At 39.5% G+C, this 22,500-nt stretch overlaps 1 protein-coding gene and 1 pseudogene across 3 annotated transcripts in view; both read left to right on the forward strand.

Moving 5' to 3' along the window:
• Positions 1 to 1,131: 1,131 nt before the first annotated feature.
• LOC138051655 (uncharacterized) overlaps positions 1,132 to 22,500 on the forward strand; it is a 91,844-nt gene continuing 70,475 nt past the window's right edge. The window contains exons 1-6 of one of the 3 annotated variants that reach the window (XM_068897908.1): positions 1,132 to 1,259; positions 3,532 to 3,616; positions 3,995 to 4,042; positions 14,257 to 15,521; positions 16,012 to 16,062; positions 19,389 to 19,777. In XM_068897908.1, the coding sequence (XP_068754009.1) occupies positions 14,333 to 15,521; positions 16,012 to 16,062; positions 19,389 to 19,777 (1,629 nt within the window). In that variant the 5' untranslated portion in view covers positions 1,132 to 1,259; positions 3,532 to 3,616; positions 3,995 to 4,042; positions 14,257 to 14,332. Of the gene's footprint in view, positions 1,260 to 3,531; positions 3,617 to 3,994; positions 4,043 to 13,297; positions 13,475 to 14,256; positions 15,522 to 16,011; positions 16,063 to 19,388; positions 19,778 to 22,500 lie in introns of all 3 variants that reach the window. The other 2 variants (XM_068897909.1, XM_068897907.1) reach the window with 2 other exon arrangements.
• LOC138050921 (uncharacterized) overlaps positions 21,842 to 22,500 on the forward strand; it is an 11,413-nt pseudogene continuing 10,754 nt past the window's right edge.

Here is a 22,500-nt window from a genome sequence, read left to right on the forward strand (position 1 = left end):
TGGAGTTAGCAGGAAAGAAATGAGCTAATATCATTTATTGCTAATATCATAATTGCATTTTTGGCAAAACCCTAATTTCACTCCGACTTTTCCCGTTTAGCGTAGTCCCAAGAGAAAATAAAAACAGTGCTAATGCAAAATTTTGGAGGGACAAACAAAGAGTATTATGTAATTTGTGATCATCCTGATTAGCATAAATTGATATTTTGCCGTCACGTAGCAGAGGCCTGGGGCCCGTTTCTCCAAAGTCCGGATAACTTTTCGGGCCCGAAAAGCCATTTGTGAAACTGGCAACCGCTTGTTTTGGAAAGCCGATCTTTTAACATGTTTTAAAGGTAACAATAAGAAAAATTACTATGAAGTTTGAAAACTTAAATTGTCTCCGTTCTTGAGATACGAAGAGAATTGTGACACCCGAAAATGGCCCGTTAAGTTTCGGGACTTTCGAGAAACGGGCCCCTAGTTGTGAGCGGCAGGCGCTTGGAGTGCCACGTGATCGTGGTGTGTATTTGGCGATTGATTAGCAAGTAAGGCATTCTACGGTCAGCCTTCGCCGCATGCACAATTCCTGTTTGTTTCTTTTTTTTTTGCCATATCGAGCTGAATTAGTGTTTATTGCCTTCGTTAGGCTTTATATGATAGCGTTCATTTAACATTGTAAGTAGTGCCTTTCAAATAGAATACCCTAGAACCCCAAGGGTCGCTCGACTGCCTCGGTCGGGGATACACGTTTCCCGCTTTTTTCCACCTGCTGGTTTTTTTTAGGGATTTTCGTGTCCGACTCTGGTGCATTGCTTTTCTTTTTATTTTACAATTGGTGTATTAATATTTTTGTACCTATTCCAATGCTTAATAAACTGCATGGTGGCTTGGCTGGCCAACGTGCCCATATATCACCTAGCTTGAGTGTCCGGTTGAGTAGTGGAGGCAAAATATGGTATTTTTGATAGTGGCTAACATTGACCTGATGAAAGATGATAATCAACCGATGAAATATTAATTCGGTGTTTGTCTGATCAACCAATGAAATACGTTGCTACACTTGCTGCATATGTCGGAGAGGTAGCCAATCAGAATCAATTATCAGAATCCTTGTTCCGCGAAACAAAGGTTGTTCAGCGAGGTATGGGTCTAGTGTCTTCACGTCATCCACTCACTGTCTGGATGCGGCAATGGATACGGCTCAGATCTTCTTTTTGATTTTACAAACGTATGCAGAGGACGTTGATGTTCCTTGACAAGCAGTAGCTTTGATGAAGGTTTGTGTCTTATATGTAATTTAATGCATAAACTTAACACTGACACCGATCCCGCTTCGCAAATGATTCAGCGATAGAGCCGAGTATCCAGCAAATTTTAGCTGGTTAGTTTGCATTCTGGTAAGTTGGAATTACATATTTCCACGTTAATATACGTATGATTGCAATGGCAGCTGATTGCAGAAAAAGGCGGAATTTATTTTCTCAGCTAGTGAAGTAACTAAAAAGTGACTTTACAGGGAATAAGATCAATCCACTCAAGAGAATGTCAGACCCTTTACATGTAGGTCGACTTTAGTTCAATGTTGTTGAGTTTGCCTCGGTGCTTCGGCCAGGACATGCTTCGTGGAAAGATCTAGGCTATGTTATAGATGTTTGGAGATCATTTTATCCTTACTAATCGAGCTGACACGTTTTACCATGCCCAGTGTAATTTTCTCTAACATTTCATCGTAATTTAGTATCGCGTGACTCATGATATGCATGATGATTGCGTGAAATTCGAAAATACCTCTTTCACTTTCATTTTTGTTTGAAAGGCCTTGAAGAGCTTTCTGTACGCAGATTAACGATCGTTTTCGCTAGAATAAAACATCCATCACATTTTGTGCAAGGTATGCATTATTAAGTAACAAATCTCATCTCTATACGTGTGTATTTTTTTTGTAATGAACCGGCGTGTAAATATGTTGTTCGAAACAGGCTGCCCTCACCATTGTATCAACCAACAGTCCTCTCAACGGGGGCACCTAACGTCTATTTTCAGAAAATATCTGTTCGGAGGACGATTTGAGGTCTAGGATTTTCGGAACATTTGTTGTAAACTTCTTGCTTGCCTGCCTCTCCTAGGATTTTCGGTGTATCTGATAAATGGTATAATTGCCCATTTTTAACGGATGTTTACCCTAAAAAGGTCACCTAGAATTTTCAGAAGCCTTTTTTCTGGCTGAAAGTGGAAAAGGTAAGTTTTGATTCCTATAGTTTTTGGATCACTAGACTTTTAGCTAGGAAATCCAAACAGATGAAAAATTTTGAGGGAATGAAAATATGCCTATATCTACCGTTTAAAAACTAAAAAAATGTTTAACAATTTCGTGTTTAAGTGGTTTTGAACTATATTCTCGTTGGGTGCCTCTGTCTCAAATCGAGGAATATTATAATAAAATGTACCTTTGTACGGAATAGGCGAAGTTAATGGTGAAAGGAATGTAATGGCATGGCCAGGTTGGTTTTAAAACTGAAGAGAGTACAAATTAAAGTAAAATTTAACTAATCTGTCACTCCCAAGCTATAGACACTTTGAATAAGCAGATAAGCAGAGGCTCTGGAGAAGGAGGGGCTTAGGGGACCCCCCCCCCCCCCTTCCATTCTCCTGTGGTGTTGTTGGGAGCAGGACTGGCGCAGTGGTGAGAGCACTCGCCTTCCACCATTGTGGCCCGGGATCAATTTGAGATTTGACGCCATACGTGTTTCTGGGTTGAGTTTGTTGGTTCTCTATTCTGCCGTGAGGGTTTTTTTTCCTGGGTACATGTACTTAGGTTTTCTCCTCTCCTCAAAACCTAACATTTAGTTTGATTTGCTCTGATTTCAGTTGATCATTATTATTATTATTATTATTATTATTATTATTATTATTATTATTATTATTATTATTATTATTATTATTATTTTATAGTCATACTACTCAGCTTAAGGTTTGGTGTCAGGTAACAACAAGTTGCCAAGGAACACCAAAATGTTTCTTTTTGCTGTCCTTTACATTTCCAATACTTTTCTTAGTATCCTTGCTGATTTCAGCAATGCAGACTTCTGGATTAAGGTAATTGATGTGTCTACTCCTATGCCCTTTAAGTTGCCCTTCAGTTGCAATGGCACTGTTCCTAAAGCCCCAAATACATGTACAATTGGTACGACTTTAGTTTTCAATTCCCACTTTCTCCTCAATTCTCTGGCCAGATTTTGATACTTTTCAACCTTCTCGGCTTCCTTTTTTTTTTCTCCACTGTCTTCTGGAACTGCCACGTCTATTATATGACAGCTTTTCTTGCTTTTGTCAACAAGCACTAGATCTGGCCTCCTAGCCTCGATGTTATGTTCTGTCCGTATGCTGATGTCATTATTATTATTATTATTATTATTATTATTATATGTATTCCCCTAAACCTCCTCCCCCCCCCCCCCCCTCCCCTCACACTTCAGTGATACATACGAAAGCCTGGCACCCTTACTTTTAAACGTACTCCACAGCCCCTGATAAGTGTGCGTTTTTTAGGGTGGTTTTGGCTTAAAAGAAAAGGATTGTGAGGAAGGCAGCAGTTCCACCAGTTAAAGGTTAATTTCTACAGCTGAGAATTCAGGTGAGTTTATCAGTATTTTCTCAACTCTTTCACATTTTCTTCAACCCATTCACACCTAAAGTGCCCCAAATTGGCGAGTAAAATCATCCGTTGTTAGCCAGAGTAAAATTTCTAACTCTGACTCCCAAGTGGGGAAGGATTAAACATCTCTTTGTTAATGTTTTAAGGTTAGGGTTAGGGTTAGCTAGTTTGAGAGCTTTCAAGTAATGTTCTTATTAGAAGGTTTGGCACTTCAATGCTGTGTCATGTATTAGCAATGTTATGGTGCCATACGAAACACCAATTATTGCTGAACAAGTTGCGGTCATTGTGGTGACGTGATAAGTCACCGTGGAAACGGCGGGGAAGGGTTAAAAATCTCTTTGTTATTGTTTTAAGGTGGCTCAAGCTGGTCTCAAAGCTATCAAGTAAAGTTCTTATTAGACGGTTTGGCACTGCAATGCTGTATCATGTATTAGCCATGTTATGGTACCATAAGAAACACCAGTTATTGCTGAACAAGATGCTGTAATGTGGTAACGTAATAAGTGACCGTGGAAACATGAAAGGCCTGTAATAACACCCTTTATTCTGGGCTTCTGATAGGAGGCAGAAAAAAGTTAACGATTATGCAGAAAAGTTTGGCCATATTGTGCGTAAACATGCGTTGATCATGCGGAAATTACACCGGTTTATGCGGAAATTTAAACAATTTATAAAACTGTTAAAAATAATTAGGCCCGTCCAATGAATTTGCATGCTTATGGTCATCAGTCAGGACTTGAAATTGCGACCAATACAGTCGCATTTGCGACTGAATGTTTTCCCTTTGCGATTCAAAATATCTAAAGGAGTCGCCATGCGACCAGCTTTCACCGTTGAAACAAGGGGGTAGCAGTTGGCATTTTGCCGCAACTACAGTATTTCTAAAATAAATTAAGCAATAAAAATTGTTTCGTTTCTTGTTATGAATTTCGTTTCAATTTGGAGATATGGAGCAAAATTTCAATGTGGTTGGACCGCGATCCATTCTCTCGATCATTCACCATTTTTAGCGTTTTTTTACTCATATATATTGCAGGCTCCTATTTTCCCTGCGATATTCAATTTGCAACTATAACGTGTGACTAAATTCTCATATCTTGCCACAAAATTGCAACCAGATTTTTTTTTAATTATTGAGCCCAGGTTATGTTATGAAATTATAATTTACAACACGGTTTAACTAGTGTCCAGGCTCATTGCTGAAAAATGCATGGAAACTTGCAGTTTGCAAACGAAATGGCGTGTTTTCTTCGATTTTCAGGAAAATAAGCGTTTCAAAAAAGTCACTCTCTTTGGCTTTTAGTTTGTGACGATGGCAAGCAGCTGTTTCATCACTAATATCAGGCATTTCTTCTGTTTTATGTGAAAAATATCGTAATTATGAGGAGGATGCAGATTTTAGGGAATCATGCGGATCCACATCGCCGCATCCTGTCAGATGCCATGTTTATTTTGTCTTGAAGTTTCACACATCTCAAAAACAAAGCCAATGGCCCCCAATTTTTATATTAATGCGGGAAAGGAATCAGGAAGCCAAGATGAAACCTTCTCTAAATTGTACAGCCAATTCAGAGCTTCCTCAAATCTGTGACTTTTAAAGGTGGCTCTGATTCTGCGGTACAGAATTTTTTTAAACTTTGCAGAAAGTTTCATCTTGGCATTCTGATCACTTTCCGGTAATAAAAAATGGGGGTCACCGAGTTTGTTTATGAGATATGAGCAACTTAAGCCAAACTATAGGTTGTTTTTGCTGGGCTTTTCCCTTGACAAGGTAATTTGTTACATCGCAATAATGACCACATCTTGTTGAGCAACAAACGGGGTGTCGTATGATACCATGACATTGCACAGTGTGTAGTGCCAATCTCTCTAAAGAGAGTGTGTCTTCAATGTGTTGAAACTGGTTAGAGCCACTTTAAATCACAATTTTGTGCCACCAGTGGATTCCCTGCTGAAGCGAGACTGACTTATTCCTCTATCTGCAGGAGGTGTTGGCTTATTCATTAGACAGTGTAAGGTGTAATCATCATGCGGTAGAATGTGTTTCTAGTTCTTCTTTTCAAGCGTTGTGGGTTGCGTTTTTTTATGGGAGACTTCAATATACTTCTACTTAAATATGAAACTTGCAACTACAGCAAGATTTTATTGCAATGCATGCAAATCTTCTCCATTCTTCCTCTTATTGATAAACCAACAAGAGTATATGGCACTTCTGCGACATTGACTGATAACGTTTTCTCAAATAATCTCAAAAACAATATTGCCAGTGGGAATACTGTTACCAATATAACAGATCATTTTTCACTAGTCTGCTTGATTAAGACGCTTGTACGAGATTCTTCACCCTTAAATACGAGACTATAGCAATTTCAACTCAGATCATTTTCCAGCAGATCTACAACAAGTTGATTGGAACAATATTTGCGGTGATAGAGATGTAGACCAATCATTTTCTAAGTTTCATAAATCTCTTAATTGCATAATAAATGATAAGCTCCTTTGAAAGTTTTATGTACTAGGAAAGTGGAACTTTTGGCTAAGCTATGGCTCACTTCAGAGATTAGAAGATCAGTACGTGTTAAAAATAATCCTTTCTTTTAACTCGATATCTATCACACTCTAATTACTCCCTATCTAACTGCGTTTGCTCTTGGGGCAACTGTGGACAAGTTCATTAACAGCAATTATAGGTTAAATTGCAAAAGTGCACTCTTCATTTGTTTTTTTTTTTTGGTAGTGCTCATGAGGATACAATTCCCTTTTTTGTCAGAGCAAACTGTGTTCCCTCATCATTTTATTTTTTTCAATATGCTAGTTATCTTATGTATGACATTAATGGTCAAGCTGGTACTATTTAATGTTCTCAATCAATTTACCAAAACTAGTACAGTTTGCAACTACAACACTAGAGCATCCTCAAGAAAGTTGTTCTATGTAAAGGCTACAAGAACTGCGGGAATCAAAACCTATTTTGCAAGAATCGGAGTGTTGATCTGGAACTCTATCCCTTGTAGTGTTAGATTTTTTGTAGATCTAAATTTCGTAAAGCTATCAAGAAAATACTTCTCAATACTCTTGAACGCGAAGGTAAGTATATTGAAGTCTCTCAATTGATTAATTATTTTTCCAAATATTAATTATTGTTAATTGTTATAGATCTATAGTTAAGTGTTCTTGATTTTCTCATTGTGTTTGTTTATTTGTTTATTTATGTATTTACATGTATTTTATTACTTATTTTGCTTATTAATACCATACATGATGTATTTATTTTACTCTCCGCTGTCTCCATTAGCCTCTTATGCTAAATGCGCTGTGAGAGTTTTATAACCGACTGAAATTATATTAATAGTCTTAACTATAACATTAATAATAATTGTAACCAGCTGTTAACTTGAACTTGAACTTGAATTAACTTAAACTTAACTTTAACTTTAACGTCTTATGTTTAATTTTACTAATACATAGCTGCATTCATTTGACACGTTCACATTCACTATGGAACAACGATAATTGACGTACTCATATGTAGCCCTTACAATTTCATCCAAAAAATCATGGCCATGTTTGTGGATACAAACAGTGGACCTCAGATTAGCTCCCTTTGTGCATGGGCTGTTCAATCACAAAAAGTTACTATAGTAAGAACAATAAGGGGACTTCGTTGAGGTCAGTAACGTGTTTGAGATATTGGGTTCATTATTGAGAAGAAAATTTGTCTTGGAAACTCCATTGAACACTGCTCATGATCACCGAAAATAATTTGATGTCACACCAATGATTTAGTTATGTTATCGTGAAAGAGATCAGGTCGCAAACAATTGATTTATTGCAGAGCTTTCAAGTCCTACGCATTGAGCGTTAGTTTAGCGCATTTCGATGCAATCTCACGCTCTCATGCCGACAGGAGCATTTCTCATGCATTGGCACTTTTCTCATAGGTACAATGTAACTCTACTTTTAAAACTTTCAGAAGTGCTCATGAATTCTGAATTTGTTCCTTCACTGGTACTGAACCTCGGCCAATGTTCAGTCTGTTCATGTGCAAGCAATGTTCTTGTTTCTTCAGGACTTTCACCCGTTAATGTATAAAGTATAGGCTGATATGTTAGCTCAGGCTGACCATAATAAGATGGGCTCTCTTAGCAAGCAGCATGAAAAAACCAAAATTGCAGACTTGACGGTGCATTTCCAGCACTTTGAGAAGTGCAAATTAAAAAATTTTCGAGCATGCTCCCAGACCGCCCGATAAATTTTTGGTGCCTCCGGCACAAAAAACACAGGACACTTGTGCCTTTGTCGCTATCTTCAGCAAGCATCTCACTCTTTGGAAATTTAAGAATTGAGAGCTCTGTTATTGTATTAAATCGAAAAGTTCCATTCTTGTGTGTAATGAAGCAATAATTAATGTGTGAAGTACATGTACATGGCCTTTCTTTATGTTTATTTCACTTTAGTATAAATACACAGGTGATTATGATAATCACCTCGACGGACAAAATGGCTGCCAGTAGTCATTTTGCCACTGTAAGTGAAGATGATTTTGTGTTGAAATGTTTTTTTTTTCTCTTTTTTGAAATAATCACCTGTGTATTGATACTAAAACAATTATTCGCCTCATGCTCAATGATTATTGGCGAATATTCACCTCGACTTCGTCTCGGTGAATATTTAACAATTATTCCATAAGCGCGCGTTGGATATGAGATGGTAAATAGCCAACGAGGCGCGTAGCGCCGAGTTGGCTATAACCAGTCTCATATCCAACAAGCGCGAATGGAATAATTGTTTTATTAAATCCCTTTAACTCCAAAAATTTGGAAGTACGAAATACGAGCGGAAAAAGCGAGCAAATCCGAGCGAAATCGAAAAAAACTTGATGAGAACTGATGCAATGCTGTGTAATACCTTGTTGTCAGACAGACACAGGCTCATCACAAAAACATTTCTTGCCTTTTCGCGTACTTCTAAATGTCGGAATTGATCCAAACTTTCCACAAAAAAAGGTTTTTTTTCTCCTTTTTGGCTTTATTCAAAGAGAAATTTGGCATTCCGACGAAAACATTTTTAGTTTAGCAACGCTTAACGCAATCATTTACCATATAAGGTCAAACCAAGGTATATGAGCTGATAACCGAGATTGAGTGAACCAATCAGAGCACGCGAAATGCATTATCCGAGGTTGAGAATTTAATAATCACCGATAATCACTTCGCCTTCGGCGAATAATTGTTAAATATATCCGTTCTATATGGTTCGCGGTGATACGGACATATTTTTGAAGCCTTTCTTACTCACATTTAAATTACAGTAGATCTGCGACTCACATAAAAAATCATGGCATCTGTAAACGAGTGCTCTCTTCTTCACACAATCTCACGAAAAGTGTACTTAACCGAACCGCAAAATGAAAGCTAAAATTTTAAGAGAATGCTTAGGCCTAATCACTGAAGCGAGCGCTTAGGCTTAATCAGTAAACGAGTGCTTTCTTCTTCACACGATCTCGTGAAAAGTGTAGTTAACCGAACCGCAAAATGAAAGCTAACATTTTACGAGAATGCTTAGGCCTAATCACTGAAGCGAGCGCTTAGGCTTAATCAGTAAAGGAGTGCTTTCTTCTTCACACGATCTCATGAAAAGTGTAGTTAACCGAAACGCAAAATGAAAGCTAAAATTTTAGGAGAGTCCTCACACCTAATCACTGAAACGAGCGCTTAGGCTTAATCAGTAAACGAATCCCTTCTTCTTCACACGATCTCGTGAAAGGTGTAGTTAACGCGGAACAGCAGAATGAAATTTAAGAGGTGGAGCGATTGCAGAATACCCGGTTTAGGAACAGAGTTGTTTATATGAAAATCATTTTCTGTCCCATGCTACTGCGGAAAAGCAGCATTGTTAAACACGACTGCGGGACTGCGGTGGCAGTTTTTTAAGTAAGACATTTAGTGGACGCGGAAGCAGCATTGTTTAACACGACTGCGGGACCGCGGTGGCAGCTTTTTTAAGTAGGACATTTGGTGGGCCGGGTATTCTGCAATCTAGCCAAAGATGCAAATTAAATTTGAAAATTTTGCTGCAAGTTATAATAGCAAATTAAATTGCTTCATTTTTAAGAGTAGGGACAATCATTGCAATGAAGTTGTACAAAACAAAATAGGAGCCCGCAATACGTATGTGTAAAAAACCGCTGAAAATGGTGAATGATAGAGGGAATGGATCGTGGTTCAACCACATCACATTTTTGCTCCAAATTCAAACAAAATTCATGACGAGAAACAAAATATTTTTTTATCGTTTTATTTATTTTAGCAAAAGTTTTATTTCAACGGTGAAAGCTGGTCGCAAATTGGCGACTCGTCCAGATATCTTAATCACAAAGGGAAAAGTTTCATTCGTAAATGCGACTTTATTGGTCGCAATTTCGAGTCCTGGTTTACCTTAAGCATGTAAATACATTGGACGGACCTACATGTACACGTAATTATTAGTTCTATAAATTGTTTAAATTTCCGCATAATCCGGTGTAATTACCGCATAATCAACGGATGTTTACGCATAATATGGCCAAAACTTTCCGCATAATCTTTAATTTTTTTCTGCATCCTATCAGAAGCCCTGCATAATTGAGCATAACCTCTTAAAGTTGAATGCCTTCTTGTCTCTGCTGTAGTGGTTAAATCTCACACTGTTTATTTTTGGTTTTGATTTCTTGAAAGGAGGAAACTTCTTTACCCAAGTTGTAGTGCAGGTATATACCAAAACATGATTGTACGATTTGACTGTCACACATGTGGTGTGCTTCCAAAAGAACTCATTTTTAAGAACAGGATTATCCACAAGTTACTTATGCCAGTCTGAGGAGTGATGTCTGGAAGTGGGCATTAGCAAGATTATGTAGAAATGATAGAAGATCTTTCTAAAGACACCATATTTTGTCTTTAAATACTTGTATCACTAACTAACTCAGCGAAGCCCATTGTTTCTCACTGGAAAGCAAATCAGCAGGCTAAATTGAAACTCTTTCCAGAGTTACTCAGTTTATAGATGACTTTCTTGTTGCTATAGTGATCTAATATTACAAGTCATAATGATAGCAACTTGTAAGGAAAGATTCTGTGAAAAAGTGTTGAACAGTCAATCCTTGAAACTGGATTGAGGCACCTTCAGAAGACGGGTAACAAAACGAGAGCAGAAAACACAGTTCTGGAGGGGGAGGAGGGGTGGGGTGTGGGTTGGTTTAGGCACATGTAAAAGCATAAAGGGTAAGGCCATTTGAAATGCAGTTTCATTTTTTCTCTTGGGGCGCCCCCTCCCCCCCCCCCCCCCCCTAATAAAGAAGTCCTACGCAATAATAGCTTTTAAAAAAGTTAGCATATCCTTCTCTCAAGTATTGTAGTAGTAGTAGTAGTAGTAGTAGTAGTAGTAGTAGTAGTAGTAGTAGTAGTAGTAGTAGTAGTAGTAGTAGTAGTAGTAGTAGTAGTAGTAGTAGTAGTAGTAGTACCTTGCATACGGCGAGAGCTACTGAAATTTAAACTGACCAATCAGAATTCAGCGAGCGGGAAAAACTGTGCTATCCGACGTCACGACAATTGTTTACATTCTGATTGGTTATGATCGGTGGACATTCGCTTCAGCCTTCTCTTGTGACTCTCTTGACCGTCGCTTCTTTGAACTCAGCGAGACAGAAATCACCCATTGTTCTGTCAATGGTGGTCTTATCGGGTTGGAACTTAATAGGGAGGGGAACAATTTTCGTTCATCGGCAGTGCCAAACAACGAACAATCCTGTGGGGTGTTCCACGTGCTTGGCGAGTCTTGCTCGACCATCGTCTATCACATCTGGAGTGGAGTTTTCTTTCAATGATTACAACTTGCGATCGTTCTGCAAACATCCAAGTAGCATGCAGCACTTTTTTCAGTGACTCGAGGATCCTGTTTTGTTGTTTCAAAGGGAGTTGTGCGTTCTTGAGCAGTTTGTTCTTCAGTGCTTGTATTTTTTCGTTTGTTCCTGGTGGCGCAAAGTAACTTTGATGATTTGAAAGGACTTCCTTAATTGAATTAGCACGTAATTAGCGATTTTATATTAAAGAACCAACAAGTGAATGGTACAAAAAATTAGGAGAAACTGTTGGTTGAATAGACAATTTGTAGACATAAATATCTACCCAGTTTAAGTACTAAGCTCAACAAGTTGTTTGGCTCCACGAGTTTCAGTTTCCGGCCAGGTATAGTGTTGAATAGCTCCTTGAACACCTGGTTGCTTGAGAAGAAACTTGATGTGTTTCTTCTCTACATTGATGAATGCAGCCACTAACTGTCCATTGTGGATAAACTCCAGACCAACTCGTCTTTCAATTTGTTCTTTGTTCTTCGCAGGACATCAACAATGGTGTCCCTTGTAAAATGTTAGTTTCAAGGGTTTGTTAAAGTTATTTCCCATTTCATTGCTAGGGCACTGTGGTTGCCAGATTCACTTTCAAACTTATCATGGAAACATAAATCAATACCAGTGAATAGAAAATGAAAAGTCAGTCCCTTGAATTGTTGATAGAAAATTAATTTAAATGCATATTGAAACATCAGTTGCGGAATATTTTTTTCATTCCACTTTGTGAACCTAACATACATTGTTGCAGTTTGTTTATTGCTTGGTCATTCGATGTCTTGATCACATCAAGTTATTTAATTTTTAGGTATTCTGTCAGACCTCCATAAAGACACTATCTTTATCTAAAAATTCAACTGGTTGCTTTTTGGAGCCCTTTTGTGGCATATTTAAATAGGCAGGAAATGTTCCACATTTTATGGCAAATAGTTCTGCATATTTTTAAGGAATATTGCAGCCAAATCTAATTGAATATGAGACTAAAATAGGTTGTTTGACTTTCTGTGAATTTAAAGACTATTAAAATTGTTTTTGCTTGTTTTAAAAGGCTTAACGTTGGCACTCAAAAATTTTCCTATTCTGAAAAGATTACCTTGAGAGAATTGGATTGAAGCCAGTTTTTTCTTCTAGTTTCTTTCCCCAGTGCCCTCTGAGAATGGAATCGATATGGTTTTGCCTAATGTTGAAAGATGAAACAATGCCTAAACCAGCGGCAAGGAATACTTTATGGTGCTTTTTTACAAACATGGGCATGAGGGTGCTCATAAGCATCTGAGCATTGTTTCGCATGCTAAAGTGCTTTTATAAATAATTTATTTCTCTAAGAGAGTCTTCGAAAATTGTTGGAATCGCTTGTTTGACCTGTTGGATGAGAGGGGCAGAACATTTGATGAGGCCCTCCTGAGGGGAGGGGTCCTTGTTCCCTTTAAATATTTGCTTGTGTTTCCTTGTTCCCCAAATTACTTTCAAACTTGCTCCTAGCTTTTTGATCCCTAAAATTTAAATTGGTTTTCTTCCCTTGTTCCCTAAAACATTTTGATATTGTTCCTCTGTTTCCCAGTCAAATTAGCCATGTTCTCTTCTTCCCCAAAACCCTGGGAGTGCCTCTTTGATGTTGATTCTCTTATTGGCCTAACAGCAATTCACTGTAGAATTGCAAGACACAGCAAGTTCTTATTTGGGAGTGAGGGAAAATGTTTGAATAAATTCTCGCACAGTACAAGAAACACAATTTTGATTGCCCCTTCTTGCTCTTTTCGGACATGAATCAGCTTCTTTGCACCTTTCTGGCGACCTGAAGGAGGGCAAGCTCTAGAAGCTCTTCCTTAGTGAGCCTTCCACTGAAAAACTCTCCAAGTCTGGCTTTCCGGTGTTAATGGCCGAGGTTTTTGTGCAAGATTCATCAGCGGCTTCCTTGCAGCTTGTAAAGAGTGTCCCTTCGGGCAATGGTTAGTAAAAGTTTTGTAGTGCTTACATAAATTTTTGGTACTTGAAAATGTATGTTTACACGAAACATATGTCAGCTTGACAATTTTTCTTTCCGATAATCCATTTTAAATTCACGTGAGTGCTATTAATAAAAGGCCAGAAATCCATTTATTAAAAACATTTTGTGGCAATTTTCTTGTCAACAAACTTGGGTTGTCGGCGAGCAGAATTCGAACTTAAGCTGTTTTGCTTTGGCTGTCATTTGTGCTTTTTCTAACAATTTTAAGAAATTCAGGCTGGTATTTTCGAATCAAGTGTAAGAAGACGGCAAAACCGTATTGATAATGTATTTAGTTGTGGAAACTTCCCGAATAAAGACTTTGGTCTTCCTTTCGACGGGGCACATCAACATTAATGTCATTTACGTCCACCCGAAATGCACTGTTTCCGGTGAAGGTAAATGATTGACAGGATAGCACAGTTTTGACTGCCGCGCGCACTGCGGGCGCGGGTTCTGTATGCAAGGTAGTAGTAGTGGTAGTGGTAGTGGTAGTTGCGTTCCCCCTAATCACCCATATAATTTTACCAAAGTATTTCTTATTGTTTAAACGTTGGTTGCCCAGGTATGAAGTAGTTAAGTTTTTAGCAAGGGGCCAGCACTTAAAAACGAATCTGGCATTTATGAAGAGGTTGCCATTCCCTGGCCCATTCTCGACATTCTCGACTCCCTTCTCTATTCGCATTGTTTTTCTCCTCAACGCCTTTAATGTGTCCTGTAATTTCTTTTTATATGTTTGTTAAGAACACAGAATAGCTCTGGCTCAAGGTTCATCCACCCAATGCAGCTGGGCTAGCGTCAACACCACACTTAATTAATTATGGCATCAGCCCCATGGCAGCAACCTCACGAATTTGGCCCCAGCAAAGTTCAAGTCACCATTTTGGCTTCTGATTGGGCATCCAGTAAAGGCCGACTTTCCACAATCAATAGAGAGTTGGCCATACAGCTGGCCAAATTCCCTGAAGTCCAAATCACATACTTTTTACCGACCTGCTCCTATGAAGATAAGAATGAAGCCCACCGTCATGGTATAACGATTCTCGAGGCAACACGACTAACTGGATATGATGAACTGGAATGGCTCATCTTTCCACCAGAGCATTTGCAAATTGACGTTATTGTTGGTCATGGAGTGAAACTTGGTCGCCAAGCACAAGTTATCCGCAGTTCTCACAAATGTCAGTGGGTTCAAGTAGTACACACTGACCCAGAGGAACTAGGCATGTTCAAATCTTACAAGAATCCAATCTCAAGGGGCGAGGAAAAGCCCAATGTTGTAGTAGAGCTGTGCAAAATGGCTGATTTCGTTGTAGGAGTGGGTCCCAAACAAGCACGGGCCTTTCGCGCATATCTCCGCAGTTGTAATAGAGATCATGATGTTTTCGAGTTCACTCCTGGTATTTTTGATGAATTTGTCAGTATTCAACAACTTTATGAGGAACAAAAACATTTCACAGTTCTGGTGTTCGGTCGCGGAGATGCTGCAGACTTTGAGTTAAAAGGATTTGACGTTGTAGCAAGATCTGTTGCGGCATTACCTGACATTCGTCTAGTGTTTGTAGCAGCACCCGATGGAAAACATGAAGAGATCGCAAATCGATTGTTTAAATGCGGTATTCCTAAAAATCGCCTGAGTGTAAGAGGCTATGTCAAAACCCGAGAAGCTTTGAAGGGATTATTCTCTGAGGTGGATCTTGTACTCTTGCCCTCCAGAAGAAAAGGTTTTGGTTTGGTAGGTCTGGAGGCTCTGTCAGCTGGGCTACCTGTGATCGTCAGCAAGAACTCTGGATTTGGAGAAGCCCTGTGCAATGTACCATTTGGTTCTTCATTCGTCATTGACTCTGAGGATCCCAATGTGTGGACAGCAGCTATCAAAGACATCTGGAACAAAAACAGACAAACAAGGCTTGAGCAGGCTATGGTTTTGCGTGACTCCTATGAAACGAAATATAGCTGGTCTGAGCAGTGCAAAGATCTTCTCAAAAATATAATCAACTCAGTTAATGGTATGAATTAACAATGTATTTCAATCCCTTTCATACAAAAATCGTTTCAAATCTAATTCTAGAAACTTCGTTAACCGCTTTTCTATCAGATAGACATCAACTGCGAATGGCAGCTTCTTTAGCTCAAAATTTGATGGAAAAAGAAGCCAAAACTCTAATTCACTGAGACTGAACCCTTACAACGCTGAGTAGAAAACTAGAATCAGGGGCGCAGCCAGGATTTTTCAAAGGGGGGTCACACTGTGTCAAACAGAGGGTACCCACCAGATTGTGGCGTTTTCGCCACCGGAATATTGTAGGTTGTTTGCTTTAAAAAAAGACTTACAAGGGAGAGGGGGGCACCCCATGACCCCTCCCCCTGTCTACGCCCTTAAAAGTACACGCTAAGTTAGTATCATATCTTGATAGTTAGCTCGAACTGAAAGTGTAATATTACTTTTTTTTCCTTGTGAGCGATTCACGTGTTGTTCGCCTTCATTTGTTTCGCCAGATGCTTCCTGCGAGCGCCAGATGCCGTCAGAAGCACAAGGCAAAAAAAAAGGTAAAATCATTAGGACTCGTTACAAGTGCAAATCGGCTGTTGGAAGGACAATTTTCCAAGAGAGCCTGTTTAGTCACGTGACAAGGTGAATTGGTTTCTGTAACTGGATCGAAGTGAACAAAAGATACTACGTTGTGTTCGCGTAGAAAAAGAAGATTTCAATTCCCGGGTATTAGTTGACAGCACTTTCTTTATTTGTTTGATATGCCTACGCACTTTGTACACTTGAAGACAGTGCAAATCACTGATCAATGTGGGGACCACCATAAACATATTCCCTAAATTTAAATTATGGTAACCATTCAAAATAATAAATGTAATTATCGACCCCAGTAGCTCTTTGAATTATTTGGTTTGAAGAGCTGGAATGACTCAGCTTTCCACCAGAGCATTTGCAAATTGACGTTATTGTTGGTCATGGAGTGAAACTTGGTTGCCAAGCACAAGTTATCCGCGATTCTCACAAATGTCAGTGGGTTCAAGTATTACACACTGACCCAGAGGAACTAGGCATGTTCAAATCTTACAAGAATCCAATCTCAAGGGGCAAGGAAAAGCACAATGTTGAAGTAGAGCTGTGCAAAATGGCTGATTTCGTTGTAGGAGTGGGTCCCAAGCAGGCACGGGCCATTCGCGCATATCTCCGCAGTTGTAATAAAGATCAAGATGTTTTCGAGTTCATTCCTGGTATTATTGATGAATTTGTCAGTATTCAACAACTTTATGAGGAACAAAAACATTTCACAGTTCTGGTGTTCGGTCGCGGAGATGCTGCAGACTTTGAGTTAAAAGGATTTGACGTTGCAGCAAGATCTGTTGCGGCATTACCTGACACTCGTCTAGTGTTTGTAGGAGCACCCGATGGAAAACATGAAGAGATCGCAAATCGATTGTTTGAATGCGGTATTCCTAAAAATCGCCTTAGGACGAGAGGCTATATCAGAAACCGAGAAGCTTTGAAGCGATTAATCTCTGAGGTGGATCTTGTACTCATGCCCTCTAGAACAGAAGGATTTGGTTCGACAGGTCTGGAGGCTCTTTCAGCTGGGCTACCTGTGATCGTCAGCAAGAACTCTGGATTTGGAGAAGCCCTGGGCAATGTACCGTTTGGTCCTTCATTTGTTATTGACTCAGATTATCCCAATGTGTGGACAGTAGCTATCAAGGCCATCTGGAACATGGACAGGCAGAGAAGGCTTAATGAGGCTAAGGCTTTGCATTACTTTTATGGAACGAAATATTGCTGGTCTGAGCAGTGCAGATATCTTCTCAAAAAGATGATCACCTTAGTTAATGGTATGAATGAAAAATGTATTTCAATCCCTTTCATATAACCAGATAATAATTTATTTATTTATCTATCAACTTTACAACTTTACAACAAATGATGGAAAGTTGAGGGCGTGATCTACAGGACACGAAGTCCCATATAAAGACCAGCCTCACAATGACAAGCAATTAAAAAAACAGAAAAAAAATACCTGACAAAAAACAAATGCTAGAAACACGCTCGCGCACACGCACACACAAAAACTGATGAAGCATTAAAACACTAAGAACAGCAATTTATATTATACGAGCGGCATTTAGAACAAAATGTCTTCCAAGTTCGCATACGGTCGACGTCGAAATCAGAGTTAAGCTTAGAGAAATAGTGCGAGAATAAGTTATGTTTAAAAGACGAAACAGAGGAGATATCACGAATAGAAGAAGGAAGACCATTCCAAAGGGAAACAATACGATTGAAGAAAGATGCTCTAAATAAAGAGGTACGACAAAAATTAGGAAGAGGTATATTGGCCTGACTTGAACGAGTACGTGATGAGCGTTGAGACGAGAAGGTTAAATACTGAGAAATGTCAACGTCAAAATTGTCCTGTTTGCATTTAAAAAAGAAGAGAAGGTCCTTGAGTTCAAGCCAGTAAGAGATAGGAAGAAGATCAAGCTTTATAAGGCGAAAGCGATAAGGTAGTTCATAGTCACGCAGAATGAATTTTGTGGGCCTTCTTTGAACTCCCTCTAGAAGGGCAAGGTCGCGTTCCAAGCTTTGTGGTGCCCAAACCTCGCTGGCGTAGGAAAGGTGAGATCTAACAAGCGCAATATAAAGTAGCCGCCTACTGCGAACATCCGTAATCTGGGCACAGTTCCTACGAAGGAATCCCAGCAAGCGGTTTGCCTTAGATGTATAGTGGGCAATATGGACGGACCACTTAAGATTGTTACTAACGAAGGAAGGAAGTGTCCGTTTGTGTCAGGATTGAAGACAGATGCAAAATAGGTAATGGTAATGGTGCTACGTATCACCTATAGTGAGGCAGTTACACAGCAAAATTATAGTTTAAATTAAAAAAAAGGATTCCTGGTCACTTGCATGTATATGGAAGAAAATGAAAAAGCTGGGGGAAAAAATTTGCAACCAGGTATCTTCAGAAATCTCATGGTGCACCTGGTAATCTGTTTTTGGTTTACTGTTATTTCCATTTTTGGTTAATCTGCGTCGCAGTTTTGGTCACGCCAGTCTGTCCGTGGTTTTGGTGTTGGTTTCTCTCCAGGGCTGCCGTTTGTTGTTCCTTCCTTTTTCCTTTCTTGACTCGGCACGAGGGGGTCTGGTAGAGGTCCGGCACTGGACTAGGAACCTCCTTGCTCGGTTGCGCTCTACCCCTGAAGATTGGCAGCCATTTACTGTACGAGCCTAATGATGTCATAGCCAGCTTTTCTTTCCTTCGGGATGTTTGCATTTGCCTCATGGAAGCTGTGTTTCAATTTGCATTAGATTTCTTTAGTTTTTCCTTATGTTTTTAGAACAAAGATTAAAGTTTTTTCATATTTAGTATTCTTATTTTTAAGAACGAATAATTTTCATGTTCAAATATGTGTTTATCCCTTCTACTTGATTTAGTTTCTTGTACATGTACTATCCGGCTGTTTCTGAAATTAAAGGTTTTATTTCACACACAGTTTGCTTTGCTTTGAAACCCCATTGTCAGGTTGACAGTTTGTTTTGTGAATTTCTTTTCCTCATTTTGCAGACTGACCCTAATTTTTGGCTATTATTTTCCCTCAATTCACTATCCACACACACAGACAGTATTAATTTTCCCCGGCTACCTGCTATTTAGTGAATGTTTTAGTTAGTGGAGAGAAACCCCTTCTTGCAAGGAAAATTCTACTGTCAACACCAATTAGGAAAGCCACAAAGGTTGCTAGTGTAACAGCTGCCTCATGTATTTCTATTAAATAACCAGTTATTATACTGTAGGCTCTTGGAGTATACCTAAGTCGTCATCGATGAATACACATTTCTTCACTTTTTTGTCCTTTTACAGAGTCATCTGTTCCACTGGAAATTCTAGCCCGGGGCCCAAAGGCTGTGTATGCTTATCAGAACGCCATGCAAACTGGGAAGGTCGAAGTTTATCGTGGGCGCATCATGCTTCTTGGACAGGACCGTGCAGGCAAAACAAGCCTGAAGAAATCTCTTCTCGGTTTGCCTTTCGACCCTTGGCAAGAGAGTACTGTTGGAGTTGAAGTTGATCCATCGACATTTGAAATTGGAGTGGATCATGTCATGAACTGGACTCCGAGTGAACGAAAGAAACTCGAAGAATCCGAGTTTGAGAGAGAAATATCACGACTAATTGCTAATGATTTGGCCCAAACTGAAGCAGACAAGAAAAATTGGACTGCTACAGAGTCACAATTGGACCAGGTCCAGGTCCAGGTCCAGGTATGATAGACGTGTAATTACCTAATCGAGTGAAACCTTCCGTAAGTGCTTAAGTTTATTGCACACAAGAATATGTACTGGTGATGGTGTTAAATAATAATAATAATAATAATAATAATAATAATAATAATAATAATAATAAGCATCATTGGCTTGATGGAGACATGTGCACCGAGAGATGTGTGGAAATTTCTTGGCAAAGACTTGTTCCCACAGATCAGCAATATCAGTGCCATGATGCCGGCATTAGAAAGGACATTTAAATTCTTTCCATTTTAGCCAATTTTTGGAGGGCCATGTGGCACAGTGCTTACAAGACTGGAGTTGTATGCGCATGCTCCAGATTCAAACCAGTAATCAAATGCAGCTTTATAGATTTGTATCTTTTGATGTTGGATCGTGTAGAATATTCTCAGATTTGACTGCAATTGAACGTGATATACCGCAATTCACAGATTGAGGGCAATAATTGTTACGCTTTGTGTCCTTACTGCGCATGCTCTTGACGCATGGTACATTACATATACCAAGTGAAGGGGGAGGGAACAGAAAGTTAGTATGGATACTGTAGGTCTCAGTAGCTGCATACTTTAAGTACTGCCTTAAAAATGAAGGATCTTGAATTGCTACTATGACCAAAACTCAATTCTACTTCTTCTTTGTATTTCAAAACTATGTCAACTGAACACTAAGTGACCGATTTTTAAGCCTTCATTTCAAAAAGACACCTGTTAATCTTGACTGAAATCTTCTGAATCAATGGTCCACCATTACTAACTTTAAAATCTTGGGAGAGCTGGATCGAGGATAAGATGACGTCAAAGACTCACAAGTTTAAACATGCAATGCGTGTGCACGCGCCTAAATTAATATGCAGCACAGGAGTTTCGGGCTTTCAGACTTAGGGCTCTTTCCTTTTGTCAGAACTGGCCGGCCAGACCCGACAGTTTGCAAAGAAAATGCAACAATTTAAAGGAACACGTGCATGATAATCCCTCGCATTCATCTGGACTATATATCATCCTCGAAGTGTGTTTATTTGAAGGCGTTGTAGAATTAGTCCTTCCAAATGCCCCGTCTGGCAGGTCAGTTCTGTCAAACGGAAAGCGCCCTTAAAATCGTGTTTTGACCGAGCACCGGTGGCTCAGTTGGTTGAGCAACGGGCTGTTACGCGGGAGGTCGTGAGTTCAATTCCGACCGGACAAACACTCAGGGCCTTAAAATAACTGAGGAGAAAGTGCTGCCTTTGTAATTACATCCGCAAATGGTTAAGACTTTCAAGTCTTCTCGGATAAGGACTATAAACCGTAGGCCCCATCTCACAACCCTTCAATGTTCATAATCCTGTGGGACGTAAAAGAACCCACATACTTTTCGTCAAGAGTAGGCATGGAGCTCCCGGTGTTGTGGTCAGGCCTCATTTCATTCATGTGCTGGGTGAGATCGCTAATGGACTTATAGCGCCTGCCAGCGGCGGCGCTGACGTCCGATTTCAACCCATAGATTACTTGCTTGTGAAGCGCGTTTGAATTTGTTAATAGAAAATGCGCTATATAAATTCATTACCATTACCATTAATAAGCTGCGTTTACATGCTGCCGTTTTAACCGAGTGAGTCTTTGACGTCATCTTATCCTCGATCCAACCCTCTGAGGTGTAATCGGTCAGTCTTGAACGTGAATAATGGAGGACCGTGAAATCCTAAACTTGTACTCAAAGAAAACAGCCTTTGGATATAATTGGAAGCACAAAATTTTGCCAGTTATGTGTCAAGCAAACACGCTCTCAAAATCTGAAGGAAAAAGGGAAATGAATGTTTTGTTTATAGTAGCAATTTGATGACTTTTCTTACAGCGAAAAGGAACTAGTTTTCAAGGTGAGGACAGTCATAATTGATTTGTATGACCACCAGCCTCTTTCACAATGAAACAACTAAATCACCACTTTCGTTTCCAGATGAGCAGCCTTGAAGAGGAGGTGGAAGACCAAGAAAACGTGGAGCTGTCAGCAAATTAGGCTGAATCATCGTTTTTTATGGTCCAGAAGAGCGAGATGGCAGAGGTGGTGGGAAGATCCATGGATGAAGCGCTAGTAGAGAAAAGCAATGAAATAGAGTTAATTATAGATACTGCGACCTTGCCAAATAATATCGCTAACCGAGTTGTACGTTACTTGCAAGATCTCCGACTGGAAGATGAAATCAAAACAAAAGAAGTGATTTTAACTCTGTGGGATTTTGCCGGCCAACATCTTTATTATGCTGCACATTCCGTGTTTCTTTCTCAGCGAGCAGTTTACGTCTTGGTGTATAATCTCAATAAAGACTTGTTGGAGGAAGCAAAGCCCTGTTGCAGACAGGGACTTGATGATATTTTGCTGGATAATTTTAACAATGAAAGCAATTTAGATAATTTGTTGTCATGGATGGTTTCGGTACACTGTATTCGATCAGTTGCTGTTGATGCTCACAAAAACCTCGCAAATGAAAGAAAGAAGTTGCCGTATCTCCGACCTCCAGTGATTATCGTTGGAACACATGCCGATCAGCCTTTTGAGGACGTGAAGACCACGGAAAAGCGCATCAAGAAGATAATTTCAGAGCAGGAGTATGGGGGGCATGTCATAGCACCATTCTTTGCTGTTAATAACAAAGCTGAGAACGATGAAGGCGTCCAAAAGTTGCGGCAGAGAATCATGGAAGTGTTAGAAAA

This window comes from Montipora capricornis, chromosome 6 (genome assembly GCF_036669925.1).
Source record: "Montipora capricornis isolate CH-2021 chromosome 6, ASM3666992v2, whole genome shotgun sequence".
Classification (NCBI taxonomy): Eukaryota; Metazoa; Cnidaria; class Anthozoa; order Scleractinia; family Acroporidae; genus Montipora; species Montipora capricornis.